This window comes from Pristiophorus japonicus, chromosome 17, assembly GCF_044704955.1.
Source record: "Pristiophorus japonicus isolate sPriJap1 chromosome 17, sPriJap1.hap1, whole genome shotgun sequence".
Classification (NCBI taxonomy): Eukaryota; Metazoa; Chordata; class Chondrichthyes; family Pristiophoridae; genus Pristiophorus; species Pristiophorus japonicus.
The window spans coordinates 64,206,497-64,230,331 of NC_091993.1; the positions used below are offsets into that span (position 1 = coordinate 64,206,497).

Consider the following 23,835-nt stretch of genomic DNA (forward strand, 5'->3'; position numbering starts at 1 on the left):
CCCACCACCCCCCCCAACCCCAGTACCAGGACCTCTCCCTCGCCCCCAACCCCAGTACGAGAACCTCCCCCACCCCACCGTACCAGGAACCAGTCTTCGCCGCACTGCAACCAGACCCACCGCACCGGGAACCCAGACCTCACCACAATGGTAAGCGGATGTGAAGATGCCAGGAAGTAGGTGTCACCGTACACCGGTATCCAGGGCTCACCATACACCGGTATCAGGGCTCACCGTACACCGGTATTCAGGGCTCACCGTACACCGGTATCCAGGGCTCACCGTACACCGGTATCCAGGGCTCACCGTACACCGGTATCCAGGGCTCACCGTACACCGGTATCCAGGGCTCACCATACACCGGTATCCAGGGCTCACCGTGCCGGTATCCAGGGCTCACCGTACACCGGTATCTAGGGCTCACCGTACACCGGTATCCAGGGCTCACCGTACACCAGTATCCAGGGCTCACCGTACACCGGTATCCAGGGCTCACCGTACACCGGTATCCAGGGCTCACCGTACACCAGTATCCAGGGCTCACCGTACACCGGTATCCAGGGCTCACCGTACACCGGTATCGAGGGCTCACCGTACACCGGTATCGAGGGCTCACTGTGCCGATATCGAGGGCTCACCGTACACCGGTATCCAGGGCTCACCATACACCGGTATCCAGGGCTCACAGTACACCGGTATCCAGGGCTCACCATACACCGGTATCCAGGGCTCACCATACACCAGTATCCAGGGCTCACCATGCCGGTATAGAGGGCTCACCGTACACCGGTATCCAGGCTCACTGTGCCGGTATCCAGGGCTCACCGTGCCGGTATCGAGGCCAGGACGCTGCTCCCACCTAGTTAACCATATTATAAAATGATGCCAAATTTCAGTGTTTTTTTTCAACATTTGCAATGAAGTTTCACAAGTTTATGTAAAATAACTGAAGCATTACAAGACCATGAACCAGTCCAGTTCTATAAAACACAGAAAAATAACGCATCTAATTAAATTAACCAACAAGCAACGCGAGAATTGGTCGATGGCACTGTGAGACGTGCTGAGAGTGATTGGAGAGTTGTGGAGGGCCCACTGTCACATCATGTCCCGTGAGTTGCGAATCGCACAGCACAAAACCATACTGAAAACCATCCCGAAAATCTGCCAAAAAAACACAACACAATCAGGCAAGTCAGCACCGGGAACCAGAGAACTGCAGCGCAGGCTGCGAGATTCAGAAGGTCAGATAAAGGCAGTATGCTGGTAATAAACTCTCTACGGAGCTGAGAGTTATAGAAGCAAAGACTGTTACAGGAGGCCAATCTGCCCATCGAGCCATGCCAGACCCTTGGTCGAGCTGTCCAATTGATCCCACTTTCGCGCTCTTGTCCATTAGTCAGTGTTTATAAACGGCCAAGACTCTGGTGTAGGAAGCAGCGGTAAGGTTGTCACGGTGATGAGAGGTTTTGATCGAGTCGACAGAGAAAAATGATTCCCTCTGGTGAGTGGGTCAATAACCAGAGGTCAAGAGGTCATAGATTTAAAATCATCGGCAAGAGATCCAGAGGGTGATGAGGAGAGATTGTTTGTTGGGAGTTGTCAGGATCTGGAGCGCTCAAGCTGAAAAAGTGCTAGAGGCTGATTCCATAAATAGCTTTAAAAGGGTTTTTATGACAATCCAGTAATTTCATGCTCAGCATTACTGACACCAGGGGCTGAAATTGCCGCTCGCCTAAAGGCCTGTTACCACTGCAAATCGACAGCCATATTGTGGAGTGGAGTGACCGCCGATTTTTTGTGGAATGGCCGCTAATAGCCCAATCGCCCTCCCGAGGTTTCCCTGCGGTGCCCCGATCCCCCACCCCGCCCCCCCTCCCCACCGTTCCACTGCTGCCGATCCGTGGTAAGTGCGTCATCACCGTGCGCACCGCCGATCTACCGCTCCCAACCCCCTCCACCGACGGCGACTTTCCCCTCGGAAAATCTTCGGCACGCCGAGCGGTGCCAAAACCTGATTTTTCCTGGTTGTCCAGTGAGACTGCGGCCTTTTGCAACGGAGGTACGGCTTCCCTTAAAGGGGAGGGCGCACTGCTGCTGCCGCAATGTTTTTTTTTGTTGGTTGACTGCCATGTCAGACTGACAATTATGCCCCCGGGTTCGGCCAATCAGGCAGCCTGGCACTTTGTCTTGGGTGCCGCTGGCCTGGCTGATATCCTCCCTGGTGGCCCAGTGGGCCGAAGTTTTGATATCGCGGAGGTATTCCCCTTTAAGTGAAGGAGGAGAGCCTTGGTGACACGGCGCCGTGATGACGTCATCGCGGCAGTCACTCCGCACCGTGCCCAACTTCGCCCCCTCAGGTGTTGCCTCTTCCACGTAACCGCACCTCAAGTGTTGTCACCACCCCCATTAACAGCGACGTTCTCATCCAAGTAAAAAAAACACAACAAAGAGCGGAATTTTGCTCAAGAGGCAACCTGAACCGTAGCTTTGGTAACAACCATTCAAACGGGGTGTGGCGGGGTAACAATTACTACGCCTGGCTTTTTATTTCAGATTTATTTAATTAACAGAATTTAAACTCCCCAGCTGCCTTGGTGGGATTTGAACTCATGTAACAAAGATCATTAGGCCAGGCCTCAGGATTACTAGTCCAGTAACATAACCACTATTCTACTGTTCCCTTCCCAGAGGAAGCATTCTGGCTGGAGCAGGTGCTGGAAGTAGCTGGGGAAGAATGTCTGACCGACAAGAACACTAACTAATGGCGCAACAGGGAGAGAGCCTGCTCCAAGCTTTTCAGATGCTGCACTGGAGGCCTTGGTGTGTGAGGGGGACAGGAGGAGAGAGGTCCTCTGTCCACAGGAGGCCAGGAGGTCCTCCAGACAAACTCTGTGAAGGCAGGGAGCAGGGAGCTGTGGCGGGCAATGCCGGAAGTCAAGCCCAGAGGACCTGGGGACATCACCCAAACGCATTGCACCCAAACACACTGCCTCACACTCACTGACACACTGCCCCAAACACACTGCCACACACTGCCCCAAACACACTGCCCCACACTCACTGACACACTGCCCCAAACACACTGTCTCACACTCACTGACACACTGCCCCAAACACACTGCCCCAAACACACTGCCACACACTGCCCCAAACACACTGCCCCACACTCACTGACACACTGCCCCAAACACACTGCACCCAAACACACTGCCTCACACTCACTGACACACTGCCCCAAACACACTGTCACACACTGCCCCACACTCACTGACACACTGCACCAAACACACTGCACCCAAACACACTGCCTCACACTCACTGACACACTGCACCCAAACACACTGCCCCACACTCACTCACACACTGCCTCACACTCACTGACACACTGCACCCAAACACACTGCCTCACACTCACTGACACACTGCACCCAAACACACTGCCTTATACTCACTGACACACTGCCCCAAACACACTGCCTCACACTCACTGACACACTGCACCCAAACACACTGCCTCACACTCACTGACACACTGCCCCAAACACACTACCCCACACTCACTCACACACTGCCCCAAACACACTGCCCCACACTCACTCACACACTGCCCCAAACACACTGCCTCACACTCACTGACACACTGCCCCAAACACACTGCCTCACACTCACTGACACACTGCACCCAAACACACTGCCTCACACTCACTGACACACTGCCCCAAACACACTGCCTCATACTCACTGACACACTGCACCCAAACACACTGCCTCACACTCACTGACACACTGCACCCAAACACACTGCCTCACACTCACTGACACATTGCACCCAAACACACTGCCTTATACTCACTGACACACTGCCCCAAACACACTGCTCCATACTCACACACTGCCCCAAACACACTGCCCCACACTCACTCACACACTGCCCCAAACACACTGCCTCATACTCACTGACACACTGCACCCAAACACACTGCCTCACACTCACTGACACACTGCACCCAAACACACTGCCTCACACTCACTGACACACTGCCCCAAACACACTGCCCCACATTCACTCACACACTGCCCCACACTCACTCACACACTGCCCCAAACACACTGCCCCACATTCACTCACATACTGCCCAACACTCACTGACGCACTGCACCCAAACACACTGCCTCACACTCACTGACACACTGCCCCAAACACACTGCCCCACACTCACTCACACACTGCCTGAAACACACTGCCCCACACTCACTCACACACTGCCCCAAACACACTGCCCCACACTCACTCACACACTGCCCCAAACACACTGCCTCACACTCACCGACACAATGCACCCAAACACACTGCCCCACACTCACTGACACACTGCCCCACACTCACTGACACACTGCCCCAAACACAATGCCTCACACTCTCACACACTGCCCCAAACACATTGCCTCACACTCACTCATGCACAGCCCCACACTCACTGACACACTGCACCCAAACACACTGCCCCACACTCACTGACACACTGCCTCACACTCACTGACACACTGCCCCAAACACACTGCCCTACACTCACTGACACACTTCCCTCTTTGTTGCAGGACAAGGTGGCTCAAAGTCGGAGGCAGAAAGGGCTACCCTTCGGGGCACAGGCACGCCTGCAAGACCTAACCCTCATGGAGCAGACAGTGTTAGACATAATTGGAGCCCCCATCGCTGAGCCTGTGGCCAGTGGTGGGACTGAAACAATCGAAGATCACAGTATCCTCAAACCGAATCCTCCTTCTCACATCCTACTGCCCCCTCACCCCACAATCTCTTCCGATTTACAAGCTGCACATGGTGTAAGTATGCACCTCCTGCTTCACCCCACGCCCCTCACCACAACCCTACCCTTGTGCCTTTCTCCTTTCAGATACACAACTACGACAACCTGGCCAGGAAGTGGTGGCGGAGCAGGAAGTGCAAGAGGAAGAAGGAAGTGATGCTGAAGATACACCGTCACTGGATTTCACACTCGTGGTCACCAGCTCAGATACTGACAGTCTGCACACTCACAGACGGGACTGGCACGCGGTGAGTCATCAGGCATGAGGGCCTGCAGCCAGGGCAGAGGGCAAGGGTCACGCAGGTTCTGGCTCACCAGAGGGTAAGTGTCGCGCAGGTACCGGCTCACCAGAGGGCAAGGGTCGTGCAAGTACCGGCTCACCAGAGGGCAAGGGTCGCGCAGGTACCGGCTCACCAGAGGGCAAGGGTCGTGCAGGTACCGGCTCACCAGAGGGCAAGGGTCGCGCAGGTACAGGCTCACCAGGAGGCAACGGTCGTTCAGGTACCGGCTCACCAGAGGGCAAGGGTCGCCCAGGTACCGGCTCACCAGGGGGCAAGGGTCGCGCAGGTACCGGCTACCAGAGGGCAAGGGTCACGCAGGTACCCACTCACCAGAGGGCAAGGGTCGCACAGGTACCGGCTCACCAGGGGGCAAGGGTCACGCAGGTACCGGCTCACCAGGGGGCAAGGGTCGCACAGGTACTGGCTCACCAGAGGGCAAGGATCGCACAGGTACCGGCTGACCAGGGGGCAAGGGTCGCGCAGGTACCGGCTCACCAGAGGGCAAGGGTCGCGCACGAGTTCTACTGCGAGGACTCAGATGAGGATTTTCAGGGACGGGCTACAGTACAACACTGATGGGTTTGCACAGTGAAAGGTTTGGTGCATTGGCAGGCCTGCCAGAAAGCCCGAGTGCAATGTCAAGGAGCACGGAACAGTCCGGCACCGACCATGCACAGGGCTTTGCGGTGAGTGTGGAACCCAACCTTTCCAGTGTGGGGGTGGGCAACTCCATTAACGCTCCTGTGGACCCAGCCATGATGCAGCGACTGATGGCCGATGTCGCAGCTTCCATTGCAGCTCAGGGCAGGGGGCAAGGATCGCTCAGCCTGCTGCCATCGTGGCTGCGCTTACCAACGATCAAAGCGGCCTGCAGGAAATGTCCCCTGTAATTTTATTTTGGGTCTGTGGCCCCTTTAGCCGGCTGAGCGGGCCATTCACAAGCGTGATGGGCGCTTTCTCCATTGGACAGTCGGCATGTGGCCTGCTCAAGACCTCCAGATAGCTGCACGGCTTACTCGGGTTTCTGAGGCATTGCCACTCCGCCAGTGCCCTCCTGTTGCCTGTCGGCCAGCCAGCCCAGACTGCTGCCATCCAGGCCGAGGTGGTGCAGTCTGAAGCCGGGCCTTCTTGGCCCCGAGCTGCTCGAGGTCGTCCAGCATGGCCATCTGCAGTCCCCCCCACTTAAGGCCAGCAGCCTTCTACCAGCTGCAGCCACTGGGGTAGCACAGCATAGGAGCACTCGATCAGGCAAAGGCACACTGCAGGCTGAAGGAATGCACAAGGTGATTAGTTTACATTTGTATGCACTATGGAATGATGTCATTGATAAACTTGGTTTGGAATGTTTTGTGTGTTTTTACATTGTGGCCAAGAGGACGCTGTGATGGTCAGTAGCAGAGAGAAGGTAAGGTGTGGGGTCATGTCGGAAGGGGAATTGGGGTTGTGGTCACTGGGGCCACAGGCAGATGATTCGATCCCGGACAGCACAGGCAGATAATGGCTGTCTGCGTTGCCTCCTCCTGCCTGCCTCTCCCTCTTCCTCCACCTCCTGTTCCTCAGCTGGTCAATGTATGGCTGGTAGTGAAGGCTGCGCCCTCATAGTGGCGAGGTTGTGGAGCATGCAGCAGACCACCACGAATCTCGACACCCGCTCTGCCGAGTACTGCGGGGCTTCTCCTGAGCGCTCCAGGCAGCGGACGCTGGTGCTCGATGACCTTTTGTCTTGCAATATGGCTCTCATTGGATGATTGCTGCCCACGTGTTCGTGGGTTGTGCACCAGAGGCGAGAGCTATGTCATTAATGGGAAGCCCTCTCACGGGAGCCACTCTGTGCTCTGTCGTGGTGGCTCAGATGGCACGGCGGACTGTCACTGAATGACCGCAGCCAGGATATCGGGCATTGGTCTGCAAGGTTCGCTGAGTATGGTTGCAAACCAGCTGGACCTTAAGGGAGTGGAACCCCTTTCGTCTGCGGTACATCTCCGATTTTACATGCTGCAAATCAACGTGCATGCAGTTAACGGCACCCTGCACCATCGGGTAGCCTGGAATCCTCACAAACACATGTGCTCACTCCGCCAGCTATTCTCTGGCCACAGAGAAGGAAATGTATTCCGCTCTCTTGGAATACAGAGCCTCAGTTACCTCTCTGATGTAACAGTGCACAGCAAAGTGGGAGATATTGCAAATATCTTCTGCTCTAGCCTGGAATATAAATGTTCATGGCCACTGTGACCTTCACAGCCGCTGGCAATGCGATCCTCGTCCTGCTCTGAGGCTGTAGATGTGGCTGCAGCAGGGGGCAGATTTCAGTGAGGGCGACACTGTTCCTCACTGAGACTCTGATAGGAGTATTGTTCCCTGCATACCCTGGGCAGATATGGCCTCCTGCTGAGAGCCCGTCTCCTGCTGCCTCTGCCAGAAGCTTGACCTGCTCTGTGTCACCTTTGCTCCTTGTCCCCGTCATGTTGTAGGCTGAGTGGAATGCCTACTCCTGCGCCCATGTCTTGGAGCAAGTGGTCTGTGCAGAATCTTTGACAACGTCCTACAGTACTTGCCACAACACTCCCTGTAGACCTTAGCAACTTTAAATAACTGTACAAACCACCAAACACATTATAAACCCAGCAACAGCCAGCAGAAATCAATCAGCAACTAACCTGTAAGTGGTTGATGATCCCTTTAAATAGCGCTGGAGGGGGGTCCTTCCTGCTGCTGAATGCATATTCAGCTGTGTGAGTTTAAGGGAGGGCGTTAACTAGAGCGTGGAGCCCTAAAATGTCAATGCTGGCATCAAATCAGCATTGAACACGGACTGAAGTCGTGGTCTGCCTGCTCTGCCCGCACTATTGTCCCACCCAACATGGCGTCCAGTGTGGCCCATATCACAATCGCCATCGTGGACTTGAATCACCACCCGTAATGTCCAAACAATGGGCGCTACTCCGCCAAATTATCCAACTCTCTTTCGGATGTTACTATTGAATCTGCTTCCACCACCCTTTCAGGCAGTGCGCTCCCGATCACAACTTGCTGCCTATAGAAATGTTTCCTCAATTCGCTTCTGGTTCTTTTGCCAATCAGCTTAAATCTGTGCTCTCTGGTTATTGACCCTCCTGCCAATGCAAACCGTTTCTCTTTGTTTACTGTTACAAAACCCCTCATGATTTTAAACGCCTCTATCAAATCTCCCTTTAACTTTCTCTGCTCCAAGGAGAACAATCCCGGCTTCTCCAGTCTCTCCACATAACTGAAGCCCCTCATCCCTCGTTCCACTCCAGTAAATCCCCACTGCACCCTCTCCAAGGCCTTCACATCCTTCCTAAAGTGCGGTGCCGAGAATTCTGCACAGTATTCCAGCTGAGGTCTACCCAGTGTTTATAAAGATTGAGCAAAACCTCCTTCCTTTCAAACTCTATTCCTCTATTGATAAAGCCAAAGATCCCATATGCTTTTTTAAATCAATCTGTCCTGCCACCTTCAAAGATGTGTATACGTACACCCCCAGGTCTCCATTCCTGCACCCCCTTTCAAATGGTACCATTTATTTATATTTCCTCTCTTCATACTTCCTACCAAAATGTACCCACACTTAAATTGCATCTGCCATGAGTCTGCCCATTTTACCAGTCTGTCTCTGTCCTCCTGAAGCCTGTTACTGTTACTATCTTCCTACATTTCCGAGTTTTGTATCATCTGCAAACTTTGAAATTATGCCCTGTATACCCAAGTCTGGGTCATTAACATATCGAAAAGAGCAGTGGTCCCAACACTGACCCCTGGGGAATAGCATTGTACATATTCCTCCAGTCTGAAAAACAAGCGTTCACCACTATTTTGTGCTTTCAGTCCCTTAGCCAATTTTATAACCACTCTGCCACTGCCCCTTTAATGATTTTGCTCACAAGTCTATTATGTGGTACTTTGTCAAAGGCCTTTTGAAAGTGTTGCTAATAAACTTACTAATGAACTGGGAGTGTTGGTGATAACGGGCTAGACATTCAGCTCCACATGTGCTGTTTTGTGTCCACCGCGCACACTTCTGGTGCAGGCCATGTCGGACGCTGTTTTGGTGAGGGCGTTAGCGGATGCAGGGCGCGTGCGCCATTATTATGTCGACAGATCGTGGCGTCAGTCAGTGCACAAAGCTGATCTGACGCCACGTGCCATGATCAGCCTCAACACTGGAGCTAATGCTCTCTCCTAACCTCGCACAGTGACCATGTGCTCAGCAGCAGGAAGGACCGCCCACCAGCGCTATTTACACCTTCGTTGCTGATTGATTTCTACTAACTGTTGTGTACTTTGCAGAAGTGCTTTCATTTTCTACATTTCTTTAAAGTTGCCTAAAGTCTACAGGGAGTGGTGTAGCATGTGCTCAAGGACTTGGTACTGATTTTCAAGGCTTCTGCTCAGACCAGGTGCTCCCAGACATGGTGCAGTGGTTTGTATCCCCCTTGGCTTGCAGCATGACCGAGAGAATGAGCAGAGGCGACACAGAGTAGAACAAGCTGCTCGAAGAGGTCGGAGGAGGATGGGGAGAAGGGCCTGCAACAGGAGGCCATATCCACCCAGAGTCTTCAGGGAACAATTATGTTGACACACCACAAGCTGGTGTGTCAACATAAGAACAGAAGAAATAGAACAGGAGTAGGCCACTGGCCTCTCAAGCCTGCTCCACCATTCAATAAGATCATGGCCGATCTGATCATGAACTCAGCTCCACTTCCCTGCCCGCAGGAGCGTTAATGGAGTTGCCCACCCCCACGCTGGAAAGGTTGGGTTCCACACTCACTGCAAAGCTCTGTGCATGGTCGGTGCCGGACTGCTCCGTGCTCCTTGACATTGCACTTGGGCTTTCAAAATCCTCATCTGAGTCCTCGCAGTAGAACTCATGTGCGACCCTTGCCCTCTGGTGAGCCGGTACCTATGCGACCCTTGCCCTCTGGTGAGCCGGTACCTATGCGACCCTTGCCCTCTGGTGAGCCGGTACAGTCGCAACCCTTGCCCTCTGGTGAGCCGGTACCTGCACAACCCTTGCCCTCTGGTGGGCTGGTACCTGCGCGACCCTTGCCCCCCGAGCTGGCTGCAGGCCACTCGAGCCCAGTGTCTCACCACCCGCAGATCCCACCTCTAAGCCAGCCTCTAAAGTACGCAGAGTGTCAGTATCGGAGCGCTGGCTGCGATATCTGAGCGGTTCTCTGCGATGGTGAAATCCAGTGACGGTGCATCTTCAGCATCACTTCCTTCTTCCTCTTGCACTTCCTGCTCCGCCACCACTTCCTGACCAGGTTGTAGTTGTTGTGTATCAGAAAGGAGAAAGGCACAAGGGTAGGGTTGTGGTGAGGGACTGGGGGGTGAAGCAGGAGGTGCGTGCTTACACAATGTGCAGTTTGTAAATCGGAAGAGATTGTGGGGTGAGGGGGCAGTGGGAGGTGAGAAGGAGGATTCGGTTTGAGGATACCGGCAGATTAATTTGATTCAGCCCCACCGCTGGCCGTGTGCTCAGCAATGCCCCTCCCGTCTCCCCCATCGGGGCAAGGCTCAGCAGGTGGGCCTTCCCCCTTCATGTCGCCCCTCCTGCCTCCAGATATGCGCTGCCCTCTCCCGCAAAAAGAGGGAACTGTGTCATTCAGTGCCATGCAATGTGTTTGGGTGGTGTGGCTGTCATGGTTGAATAGCTGGCAGAATATGCACGCTGTGAGATATTTGTGTGACGCTTGCAGCAGGTACATGGGGGTGTGAGGGCGAGGTGAAGCTATGAATGTGAGGAATGAATGGTGATTGGTGGAGATTGTTGGTGGGTGAATGCTGGGAGTGTGGTGCATTGAGCAGTGTGTGAGGCTCGTGGTACAGATGGTCGGATATGGCCTTTGAGGATGAATTGACTGACCTTGACCATTCATGTCAGGTCATTAACCTTCTTGTGGAACTGCAGCTATGTCTTCGAGGCTACACTGCTATCATTAACCGCGATGGCTAGCGAGTGCCACATTTTGTGTGCGGGTCTCCTGGCCCCCTGTGAGTAGAGGACCTCTCCTCCCCTGCCCGCCTCACACACCAAGGCCTCCAATGCTGTGTCTGAAATTCTAGGTCGCTGCCATGTTGCACCATCACTCAATTTTCTTGCTCCTCAATCTGTTTCCCAGCCATTCCCACCACATGCTGAAGCCAGAATGCACTTCCCCTTTAAGAGGTGCAGGCTTGCTTTAATTGCACGAACTTGTGCCCCTGCTGAGGTGCTGAGCTAGGCAACAGTGTGTTTAGTGCTACCTTACCGCTGCAATCATTGAAATGAACAGGCAGCACGAAGTTTGCAGCAGACTCAAAGGGCACAGGATAATTGCACACCGTGACACCTGCGCCCATTTTCATGCCTTATCCAATTTCTGGGCCAAACTCTCTTATGAACAGCCTGTGTACAATATGGATCTGTCCATCCCATTAATTTCCATCCACAGCCCGTGTATAATATGGATCTGTCCATCACTTATTACTTGGAGGGTACGAGTCTAGGTGGGGTAGAGGAACAAAGGGAACTCTGAGTACAAATACACAAATCACTAAACGTTACACCACAGGTTAGCAAGGTCATAAAAAGTAAACCAAGCACTAGGGTTTATTTCTAGAGGGATAGAATTGAAAAGTAGGGAAGTTATGCTAAACCTGTATCGAACCTTGATTAGACCACACTTATTCGAGTACTGCGTGCAGTTCTGGTCACCATATTATAAAAAGGATATAAAGGGACTGAGATGGGTGCAGAGAAGATTTACAAGGATGATACCAGAAATGCGAGGGTATACATTTCAGGAAAGGATGAACAGGCTGGGTCTCTATTCTCTAGAAAAAAAGAAGGCTGAGGGGTGACCTAATAGAGGTCTTTAAAATGATGAAAGCTTTTGATAGAGTGGATACGGAGAAGCTGTTTCCACTTGTGGGGAAGAGTATAACATCAATATAAGATAGTCACCAAGAAATCCAATGGGGAATTCAGAAGGAACTTATTTACCCAAAGAGTGGTGAGAATGTGGAACTCGCTACCACAGGGAGTGGTTGAAGCGAATAGTTTAGATGTATTTAAGGGGAGGCTGGACACGCATATGAGGGAGAAGGGAATAGAGGGTTATGCTGATAGATTTAGATGAGGAAAGACGGGAGGAGGCTCGAGTGGAGCATAAACGGCGGCATGGACTGGTTGGGCAGAATGGCCTGTTTCTGCGCCGTATATTCTATGCAATCCTATTAATTTCCACCCACAGCCCATATACAATATGGGTCTGGAAATCACAGCGGGTCAGACAGCATCTGCGGAGAGAGAAACAGAGATAACGTTTCAGGTCGATGACACTTAGTCAGAACTGGAGAAAGTTCGAGAAGTAAGAGATTTTAAGCAAGTGCAGGGACAGGGAAAGGTGGAGGAGAGGAAAGAACAAAAGGAAAGGTCTGTGATAGGGTGGGCGCCGGGACTGAGTAAATCACAAAAGGATTGCTAGTGCAAAGCAAAAGTTTCTTTCATACCTTTTGTCATTTAATGACTTGTCATTTAAGGTGTCAAAGGCACGTTATGCCAGGAGGGCACTTCATTGACTTTTCTCTGACCGGAGAAGCAGGCGGTGTGCATGTGGCTTTGCCAGGATAGCGAGCTTCCCCATGGTGCCACTGACTGCAGTATTCTGGGCACCACACTTTAGGTCAGATGTCAAAGCCTTGGACAGGGTACAGAGGAGGTTTACTGCAATGGGACCCGGGATAAGGGACTTCAGTTACGTGGAGCGACTGGAGAAGCTGGGATTGTTCTCCTTGGAGCAGAGAAGGTTGAGAATCAAAGATTTAAGGTGAATGGCTAAAGAACCAGAGGCAATATGAGGAAACATTGTTTTACGCAGCGAGCTGTTGCGATCAGCGTGGCGATGTTTTGCTGAGAGTTGTGACTGAGGGAGCCCTAATTAGAGCATGTGGCACTTCTGTATCAACCTCCATTATATCATATTGTGCATTTAGTTATGTTCTGCTAATACTTACTAATACTATCTATTATTGGTATTCTAAGTGGTAAAGTAGATTGGTTGAGAGAAAAGAATCCTGATAGATAGAGACTAGCTGGGGTGTAATTAGAGCAATTAGGGGTCGTTGAAAACGGGTGTATATCGGCAGGGAGAAGTCAGGTGACTCAGTCAGATGACCTAATGTAGAATTTGCAGCAGAGTGTATAAAAGGTTTGGCTTGTAGAGTGTGGCAGAGTGTGATCTGAGCAGAGTGAGGGGGTCGGGGAGTCGGAGAGTGAGGGGGTCAGGGAGTGAGGGGGTCGGGGAGTGAGGGGGTCGGGGAGTTAGGATACTTGCTCTGTCTGTTGTTTCTGCTGCTTCTCTTATTTTTTATTGCTTTCTTCGTAGCTGCCTTTTTAAAAAAAAAAGATGGTGAACCCCGGCTCCCAAAGGAAAGGGGAACGACTCCAATGTGAGGTTTGCTCCATGGACAACTTTAGGTAATGTTGGAGAGAAATGAAATCAAGGTGCAGCATTGTGTGACCTTCCCTTGCAGTAAACATGTCCAGGTTCTGTCTCTGCAGCAGGAGATCGTTTCCCTGAAGGAGCAGGTTGACCAATTGACCTACTTGGTGGATTTTGACGACTTCCTGACTGGGATGGAAAGTTAAGTCTTCATTGTCGGACATTGGTATCACCAGATCTTTCACCACTTTGGATTCTTTTGTTACTGCGAACAGGTAGGCCCCGCTTTGTGATTGAGAACACAACAGATAGTGAGGTCAGCACCAGTGACCCCAAACCTCAATGCTCATATCAGCATCTTGGAAAAGACAAGGGGAAGGCTGCAAAGCTCGAGGACATGTTTTGAACAGCCAAGGAAGAGCAAGAGACAGCGGACAATCCTCATAGGGCACTCCACCATCAGGCACGCAGACAGCATCCTCTGCAGGGCAGTCTTCTGTTTTCCAGGGGCCAAGGTAGCTGGTCTCTGCGATCGTGTGGATGATCTGATGAAGGGTGAGTGTAAAGATACTGTACAAAAGCAAAATACTGCGGATGCTGGAATCTGGAATAAAAACAGAAAATGCTGGAAATCTCAGCAGGTCAGGCAGCATCTGTGGAGAGGAAGCAGAGTTAACGTTTCAGGTTGATGACCCTTTGTCAGAACTGGAGTGTTTGGAAAGAACAGATTCTTAACAAGCACTGAAAGGGGGAGGGGAAGAAAGAACAAAAGGAAAGGTCTGTGATAGGGTGGGAGGCAGGAGAGATTCGAGACAAAAAAAAACCCTGATTCATGCCGTTGTTACCTCTAGACTTGGCTACTCCAACTCACTCCTGGCCAGCCTCCCACATTCTACACTACGTAAACTTGAAGTCACTCAAAACTCAGCAGCCCGTGTCCTAACCAACACCAAGTCAAGATCACCCATCACCCCTGTGCTTTCTAACCTACACTGGCTCCCAGTTAAACAATGCCTCGATTTCAAAATTTTCATCCTTGTTTACAAATCACTCCATGGACTTGCCCCTCCCTATCTTTGTAATCTTTTTCAGCCTCACACCCCACAAGATGTCTGCGCTCCTCAAATTCTGGCCTCTTGAACATTCCTCATTATAACTGCTCAACCATCAGTGTCTGTGCCTTCGGCTGCCTGGGCCCCAAGCTCTGGAACTTACCTCTAAACCTCTCTGCTTCTCTACCGCTCTTTCCTCCTTTAAGACGCTCGTTAAAACCTACCTCTTTAACCAAGCTTTTGGTCATCTGCCTTAACTTCTTCTGTGGCTCAGTGTCAAAGTTATGTTTGTCTGTAACACGGTTGTGAAGCACCTTGGGATGTTTTACTACGTTAAAGGCGCTATATAAATAAAAGTTATTATTATTATTGGCCATCAGTTTAACATCAGTAATCGGGTAGATGCTTGAAAGAATCATGAGGGATGCAATATGTGAATATTTGGATAGGGAGGGACACATATTAGGGACACCCAACATGGCTTCATAAAGAGGTCATGTCTCACAAATCTAATTGTACTTTTTGAAGAAGTTACAAAGTTGGTGAGTGAGGGAAGCCGAGTAGACATTGTCTACGTAGATTTCCAAAAAGGTTTTAACAAGGTACCGCACAAGAGGCTTCTCTATACGATCAGAGCCTCTGGTATTATATTGGGCTGGATACAGAACTAGCTGGCGGGTGGCAGGCAAAGAGTAGTTATAGATGGATTCCGATCTGTTTGGAGACCAGTCACCAGTGGTGTCCTGCAGGGATCAGTGTTGGGAGTGTTGCTTTTTAATAATAATAATAATAATGATGATGATTTTGGGGTTGGGGGGACAATTTGCAGAATATACTTTGCGAGATTTTGGCTTTCTAGTGCATACATCTTTGGCGGTGCACGAGCAATACCGTGCAGCGATAGCTAAAGCAAATTGGGGTGTATCCATAGGACAATTGAGAATCAGACGAGGTGAACTGTTTTGTCCTTGTTCAAGTCAGGCCACACTTGGAATACTGTGTCCAGATTTGGTCTCCTCACATGGTGGGTGATATTGAGGCTCGGGAAAGGGAGCAGGAGAGGGCCACTAAGCTAAGATGCTTTAGACTTGGAATTAGTCATCAAGATAGGTTAAGAGAGTCGGGGCACTTTACCTTAGAGCAGCGTAGACTTAGGAGAGATAAGACTGAGGTTTATAAGATAATGAAGGGAATAGACTGTGTTCCAGCTGACTGTTTATTTCAATTAAATAGGCTAGGCAGGACCAGGCGGCACAAATTTAAGTTTATAAGGCCAGATCTAGGTTAAATATCAGGCGTGGTTCTTTTCCCGGAGAATAGTCAACCTCTGGAACAAGCTGCCGTTCCATGTGGTGGATGCAGACTCACTGAATCCCTTCAAGCGAAAGCTGCATTTGTTTCTGGCTGCGGCGGAGGCAGCGGAGATGAACTCTTACAGAAGGTGGGTACTGCAGGGAATTTAATGGCCAGAGTGATGATCTGGGCTAGTTTCGATTATCTAGATGGGTTGGAGAGGAATTTCCCAGATTTATTTTTTCCTAAATTGGCCTGGCTTTTTAATCTGGTTTATTTGCCTCTCCCAGGAGATCACGTGGGGTGGGGTGGGGTGGAGTATGTAAGTTGTGTTACACAAAGTATCTCAATTGTGTGGGATAGGCTCGACCGACCAGATAGTCTTTACCTGTCTCTCATTGTTCATATCTTTGTAATAGTAACTTTCAAAAGTGAATTGGATAATTACTTGAAGGGCAAAAACTTAGAGCTATGGGGAAAGAGCAGGGGAATGGGATTCATTGGATAGATTTACCAAAGAGCTGGCTCGGGCATGATGGGCCAAATGACCTCCTTCTGTGCTGTTGCATTCTATGAATCTAATATTTTTATAGCCATCCCATTAATCTCTTTCCACGGCCCATTTACAAAATGGATCTGCCCCACCCTTTAACCGAGGGAAGATCCTTCACAAAGAATCTGTTCCCCATGTCCTGTGATGGGGACATTATCACTGTTGAGGTGCATGGTGTGTTTAAATGGGCTCTTCTCTGGATGTGGCCACACTGGGGTTCATTGTTTAATGGCTGTCGCTGGTTGCCCTGGTGACAGTCAGACTCGAGCATGTAGTGTGGGGTCGTAGTCAACGTGGGGCGGACTGGGGAGAGTGAACAGACTCCCAGGCCTTGACAACGAGTTAACCAGATCTGTTCTCCGTGCCACGAGTGTCAGTTGTATCGTGCCCTTACCATCACTCCCGCAATCCCGATTCCCACCACTCCAATCATATACAGCTTCGAATTGAAGAATTCCTTTAATTTAGAAGTGCAGTTCTGTGGAGACAGTTCACAGGAAGTAGGTCAGAGGTCAGTGCCAGGGATCAGGGGTTAGAATAGTACATCGCTTTCTCATAAACAACATGGTGAGTAAGTGCACGAATGATAAACAATCAATTCCCCCAAACGCTGTAAGCCCCACTTTCCTCTCCTGGGTGATGTTTTCAGTGAGGTTGATTGAGGGATAAATATTGGCCAAGAAACTGGGGAGGACTCCCCTGCTCTTCTTCAAAATGGTGCCATGGGATCTTTTACATCCACCTGAGCAGAGCGATGGGGTCTTAGTTTAACATCTCATCTGATAAACGGTGCAGCTCTCCCAAGGTATTGCACCGAAGTATCAGCTTGGATTATGTGCTCAAATCTCAGAAGCGGCACTTGAACCCACAACATTCTTTCTCCGAGACATAGTGCTACTACTGAGCCATGGCTGATACTGATTGTGGTCAATGTTACTGCTGTGGGATGTCCCGGGGATCGGGGCTAGGGGATGTACTGAGGGCCCCGGGGATCGGGGCTGGGGGATATACTGAGTGTCCCGGGGATCGGGGCTGGGGGATGTACTGAGTGTCTCGGGGCTGAGGGATGTACTGAGGGCCCGGGGATCGGGGCTGGGGGATGTACTGAGTGTCCCGGGGATCGGGGCTGGGGGATGTACTGAGTGTCCCGGGGATCGGGGCTGGGGGATGTACTGAGTGTCCCGGGGATCGGGGCTGGGGGATGTACTGAGTGTCCCGGGGATCGGGGCTGGGGGATGTACTGAGTGTCCCGGGGATCGGGGCTGGGGGATGTACTGAGTGTCCCGGGGATCGGGGCTGGGGGATGTACTGAGTGTCCCGGGGATCGGGGGATGTACTGGGGGTCCCGGGGATCGGGGCTGGGGGATGTACTGGGGGTCCCGGGGATCGGGGCTGGGGGATGTACTGAGGGTCCCAGGGATCGGGCTGGGGGATATACTGAGGGTCCCGGGGATCGGGGGATATACTGAGTGTCCCGGTGATCGGGGCTGGGGGATAATATGAGTGTTCTGGGGATCGGGGGATATACTGGGAGTCCTGGGGATCGGGGGATATACTGGGGGTCCCGGGGATCGGGACTGGGGGATGTACCGAGTATCTCAGGGATGGGTCTTGGTGAAATATTCTTCTGTGAGATCTTCAGACTGTACAGTGCTCTGGTGAGACTCCATGACCACTGTTCAGTTTGTCTCTTTAAAGGAGGTGAATGAGAGGGACATTATTGAGGAGTATAAAATAATAAGTGCAATAGCAAAGTTTATTACTGTCCTTAACATTGCCAGCAGGACAAAGGCAGCATTGCAGATGGGAAGGTGCAAGTGGAGGACTGATGGTGGGTGGGATTGGTTCACAGTAATATTTGGAATAGGTAAGAAACTGGAGGCAAAATGTTTAGAATTTGATGAGGCAATCAGTTGGTAAATGCAGTGGACTGTTGATAGCTGGCTGCATGCTTCCATCGATAGTCCATAATGCTTTGTGAACAGACATTCGGGGTCAGCACAGGTCAGGGCCTGCTGTCCGCTCCCAGTGAAGATTGTGTTGAACTCAGAGGGAAGAGTGAGGTCCCTGTAACATAGTCATGTGAGAAGGAATTACATGTAGAATTGAGCGACAAACCTGGAACTCACCACAGATACATCCTGCGTGGAACAGAGGAGCTGGATGGTGGGGTCTGGGAACTTTTCTCCACAGCACTGCAACTGGAAGATAGAGAAACCGCTCACATCAGCACCACACACCATATATCACTAAATGTCAGACCGTGTGCAGTGAGTGTGAGACAGTGTGCAGTGTGTCAGTGAGTGTGAGGCTGTGCCCTGTGTAAGGTGTGTCAGCGAATGTGTTAGTGCGTGCGTATGGTGTGTCAGTGTTTTGGGTGAGTGTGTAAGGTGTGTCAGTGAGTGTGTAAGGTGTGTACTCACCACACGGTGAATTGCACGTAACGTCTTGTTGCCGGTCCCAGATGTTCGGTAGGTGTGCAGGGAGTTGGTGTAGTAAACATTCATCTCATGCAGAATCTATCAGGCAATCAGAACAAACTGATCGATTAGACAGCGAGATCCACAACACAATATGTGGAGGGCAGAGATGGTTTGGCGGGGCAAAGGAAAGGAGAGGCAGGAAAGGAGAGGCAGGGAGAGACAGACGGAGAGGGGGAGAGACAGTGAGGTTCCCCCCTCCTCCTTCCCCCCCCTCCTCCCCATCCTTCCCCCCTCCTTCCCCTCAACCCCCTCCTCCTCCCCTCCCCCCCCCTCCTCCTCCTCCCCTCCTCAACCTCCCCCCTCCTTCCCCTCCTCCTCGTTTCCTCCCCCTCCCCCGTCCTGGTGGCAAGGGCTGTGCCCGTATGATGGTGAGGTTGTGCAGTGTGCAGCAGATCACCATGAGTCTCGACACCCGCTCTATTATTAAGGATGTGGTAATCGGGCACTTAGAAAACAATAGTCGATTGAGCAGAGTCAACACTGATTTATGAAAGGGAAATCATTTGACAAATCTGTTTTTTGAGTTTTTTTAGGGTGTAACTAGTAGAATAGATAAGGGGGAACCAGTGGATGTGGTGTATTTGGATTTTCAGAAAGCATTCGATAAGGTGCCACACAAGAGGTTATTAAACAAAATTAGGGCTCGTGGGATTGGGGATAATATACTAGCATGGATTCAGGATTGGTTAATGGACAGAAAACAGAGAGTAGGAATAAACGGGACATTTTCGGGTTGGCGGGCTGTAACTAGAGCATGCCGCAAGGATTGGTGCTTGGGCCCCCCAGCTATTCACAACCTATATCAATGGTTTGGATGAGGGGACAAAGCGTAATATAAAAGCAAAATACGGCGGATGCTGGAACCTGGAAAAAAAAAACAGAAAATGCTGGAAATCTCAGCGGGTCAGGCAGCATCTGTGGAGAGGAAGCAGAGTTAACGTTTCAGGTCAACAACCCTTTGTCAAGAACTGGCGAATATTTGAATAGAACACATTCTTAAGAAGCACTGAAAGGGGGAAGGGGAAGAAAGAACAAAAGGGAAAGTCTGTGATAGGGTGAGAGGCAGGAGAGATTAGAGAGACAAAGGGGATGATGGGCCGAATTGAAATGGTAATGGCCGGAGTTAGAAAAAGGTTAATCTAGATAGGGTGTGAATGGCGGGATAATCACCAGCTGCCATTGGAGACAAAGAGAAATAAACATAAGCTTGAGGGGGTGGGGGGGAGGGGAAGGAGCCAAAGATGGATAGAGGTTATGCTCTGAAATTGTTGAACTCAATATTGAGTCCAGAAGGGTGTAAAGTGCCTAAACGAAAGATGAGGTGCTGTTCCTTGAGCTTGCATTGAGCTTTATTGGAACAGTGCAGGAGTCCAAGGATGGAGATATCAGAGTGGAGTGGAGAATTTAAGTGACAGGCGACCGGAAGCTCAGGGTCACACTTGCTGGGGGTGACAGCGAAATGGACCGGGGTGTCGCGGAGGGGGCGGTCCCTTCAGAATGCTGAGCAGGTAGGGGAGGGGAAGATATGATTGGTGATGGGATCACGCTGGAGGTGGGGGGAATGGCGGAGGTTGATCCTTTGAATGTGGAGGCTGGTGGGGTAAAAGGTGAGGACAAGGGGAACCCTGTCATGGTTCTGAGAGGGAGGGGAAGGGGTATGAGTAGAGGTACGGGAAATAATCTATATCCAAGTTTGCTGATGATATAAAGCTAGGTGCAAATGTAAGTTGTGAGGAGGACGCAAAGAAGCTTCAAGGGGATGTAGACCGGCTAAGTGAATAGGCAAATGGAATATAATGTGCACAAATATGAAGTTATCCACTTTGGTAGGAAAAATAGAAAAGCAGAGTATTTTTTAAATTTGAGATTGGGAAATGTTGGTGTTCAGAGGGACCTGGGTGTCCTTGTACACCAATCACTGAAAGTTAACATGCAGGTACAGCAAGCAATTCAGAAAGCAAATGGTATGTTGGCCTTTATTACAAGAGGATTTGAGTATAAGAGTAAAGATGTCTTACTGCTATTATATAGGGCCCCGGTGAGACCACACCTGGCGTATTGTGTACAGTTTTGGTCTCCTTACCTAAGGAAGGATATACTTGCCATAGAGGGAGTGCAACGAAAGTTCACCAGACTGACTCCTGGGATGGGGGATTGTCCTATGAGGAGAGATTGAGTAGACTAGTCCTATATTCTCTGCAGTTTAGAAGAATGAGAGGTAATCTCATTGAAACATACAAAATTCTTACAGGGCTTGACTGGGTAGATGCAGGGAGGATGTTTCCCTCTGGCTGGAGAGTTGAGGCAGGGGTCACAGTCTGAGAATAAGGGGTCAGCCATTTAGGACTGAGTTGAGGAGAAACCTTTTCACTCAGAGGGTGGTGAATCTTTGGAATTCTCTACCCCAGAGGGCTGTGGAGGCTCAGTCGTTGAATATATTCAAGACCGAGATCGATAGATTTTTGGATATTAAGGGAATCAAGGGATATCGAGATAGAGCAGGAAAGTGGAGTAGAGGTAGAAGATCAGCCATAATCATTGAATGGTGGAGCAGGCTCGAGGGGCTGAATGGCCTACTCCTGTTCCTAATTCTTGTGTTCCCTGTTGAGTACTGAAGGGCACTTAGAGTGGTTCAGGCGCAGCGGAAGCGTTGCTTCAGCACGCCAATGTATCCTCCGTGATGTTTTGTGTGGCAGCAAGGCTCCGTTGTATGAATGCTGCTCACACGTGCGTAGGTTGCGTACCAGAGTCAGGAGCCCGGTCTTGAACCGCCCTCGTGGCCCAGGAGACACCCTCTGGTTTGTCGTGGTAGCTCAAATGCAGATGGCACAGCGGACTGTCAGAGGCAGGAAGTGGGATAGTGAGGGAGGCAGGAAGTGGGATAGTGAGATGCAGGAAGTGGGATAGCGAGATGCAGGAAGTGGAGTACAGAATGGGGAATGGGAAAGATAGGGAAGTGCAGAGAGAGACAGGAAGGCTGAGTGGGAGCGACAGAACGAGGGAGACTAAGACAGCAAAGTGAGCTGGAGAGATGAGAAAGAAAGTGGGGGAGGGGATGTTGGGTGGGGGAGGGGGTAGGAGGTGTGGGGAGCAGGGAGGGTGGGTGAGGGAGTAGGGGGCGGAGTAGGGATGGGGAGGAGTAGAGGGGGTGAGTAGGGAGGAGGTGTGGGTAGAGGGGGGGGAGGGGGTGTGGGTAGAGGGGGGGGAGGGGGTGTGGGTAGAGGAGGTGGGGGAATAGGGAGGGGGGGAGTGTGGAGTAGAGATGGGGAGGTGTGGGGAGGGGGTGGAGGAAGTGTGGGGAAGGAGGAGTGGTGGGGGGTGTGCGCAGAGTGGGAGGAGGAGTGGGGGGATTTGAAACCCTGGAGACGGGAAGGAAGTGAAGATGAGATGAGAAAGTTGGATGTTTGTGTCCCGAGTTGTGCGTCACTGAGCTGTAGGCTACAGTCAGAATACATCACCTCGTGCTTGTTCAGAAATCCCCAGACTCCAGCTATGATCTCAGCTGCAAAAATCACCAGCAGACACATGAAGAACTGAAGCGAGAAACCCAGTGTTAGCAGTGAACCCTGATATCTGACCCCTGGGGCACTCTGACCCCTGACCCCAGACACACACCGAATTTGACCCATGACCCTCAAAACACATCTGACACACATTAAGCCCTAACACGTGACCCAAGGCGCACACCAACCCCTAACCCCTGACAAACACTGATCCCTGACACAAAACGACCCATGACACAGACAAACTAAGCCTTGACCCCAGACACACACACCAACCCCTGCTTCAGAAAACACACCAACCCTTGACCCCTGCCTCCAGAAGTCATACTTGCCTCTGACCCCAACTCCAGACACACACTGACCCCTGACCCCAGAAAACACATCGATCTCTGACCCCAGAAATAACATCAACCTCTGATCCCTGACCCCAGACACACACTGAGCCTTGACCCCTGAAACACAAATAGCCCTGACCGAGCCCGAACCCCAGACATATCGACCCCTGATTCGCACCAATTGCTGACCCAGACACACACCGACCCCTGACCCCAACAAACACACACCGACCTCTGACCGCAGACACACACCGACCTCTGACCCCAAACACACACCAACCTCTGACCCCAATAAACACATAGCGACCTCTGACCACAGACATCGACCTCTGACTCCAGACAAAGACCAAACTGTGACCCCAGATACAGAACGACCCCTGACCGCTCTCTCTGACAATACTTACTGCTCCAAGTAAACACTGCGATTCATGCAAAGCTCCGCAACATCCGAAAAACCCCACCAGCATCATCAGGACTCCTGTTCCGATCAGCGTGTAAACTCCTGGAAAACAGCAAGGATTGAGTCAGACTTGTGTATTATACAAGTGTATACCCTGTACACTTAATGTACTGCTACATGAGACCAATGAATGTATCTTCACACTGTATACATGATGCCTGTACCACCAGAGGGTGCAACTGGTGGAGACCTAGGGGTCACCTGCACACTGCAGGTAACCAGGTATAAAAGGGAGCTCCCCTTACTGTACCCTAATTCAGGAGCTGCAATAAATGGACTAAGGTCACAACAGTTCAAGTACAATACCTACCTCGTGGAGTCATTATTAGAGTGCTGGCGCTGTGGAGGAAATCACAGGGCCCACCAGTGCCGCTACAAAGACTATTACTTGCAAAGGTTGCAACGCGAAAGGTTATCTCCAGCGAATGTGTAAGAGAAATTTTACTCACCGAGTAGCTGAAGAGTTGGCCGATCACCCGGGCTCCAGCGCTGATGGAGAGGAAGAGAGAGTCCAGGAGGCAGCTCAGCCCCATGAAGAGGTGTACGGAGTGTTTACCTGCTCCACAGAGTTCTCCGTTGAAAATGGAAGTTGA

The 23,835-nt window shown here is 51.2% G+C and overlaps 1 protein-coding gene across 2 annotated transcripts; it reads right to left on the minus strand.

Annotated features, from left to right (window-relative positions):
- Positions 1-916: 916 nt before the first annotated feature.
- On the minus strand, positions 917-23,835 carry LOC139228189 (CD9 antigen-like). 2 transcript variants are annotated; one of them, XM_070859375.1, is made up of 7 exons: positions 23,692-23,835; positions 23,187-23,284; positions 22,403-22,477; positions 18,885-18,980; positions 18,591-18,662; positions 16,856-16,918; positions 917-1,164 (listed from the first exon to the last, which is right to left on the minus strand). In XM_070859375.1, the coding sequence occupies exons 2-7, from the start codon at positions 23,250-23,252 to the stop codon at positions 1,099-1,101; spliced, it is 438 nt and encodes a 145-aa protein (XP_070715476.1). In that variant the 5' UTR covers positions 23,253-23,284; positions 23,692-23,835; the 3' UTR covers positions 917-1,098. The 2 variants fall into 2 exon arrangements, with proteins under 2 accessions (XP_070715476.1, XP_070715475.1); XM_070859374.1 differs by having other exon boundaries at positions 16,856-16,939; positions 23,692-23,833.

What these genes read in the sequence shown, in the direction of transcription:
- LOC139228189 (XM_070859374.1), bottom strand. Translation starts at nt 23,252, where the DNA reads ATGATGCTGGTGGGGTTTTTCGGATGTTGCGGAGCTTTGCATGAATCG. An exon ending in TACGTGCAATTCACCGTGTG is followed by an intron (nt 18,663 to 18,884) that starts GTGAGTACACAC and finishes TCTATCTTCCAG; the next exon opens with TTGCAGTGCTGTGGAGAAAA. An exon ending in CCACGCAGGATGTATCTGTG is followed by an intron (nt 16,940 to 18,590) that starts GTGAGTTCCAGG and finishes CTGTCTCCACAG; the next exon opens with AACTGCACTTCTAAATTAAA.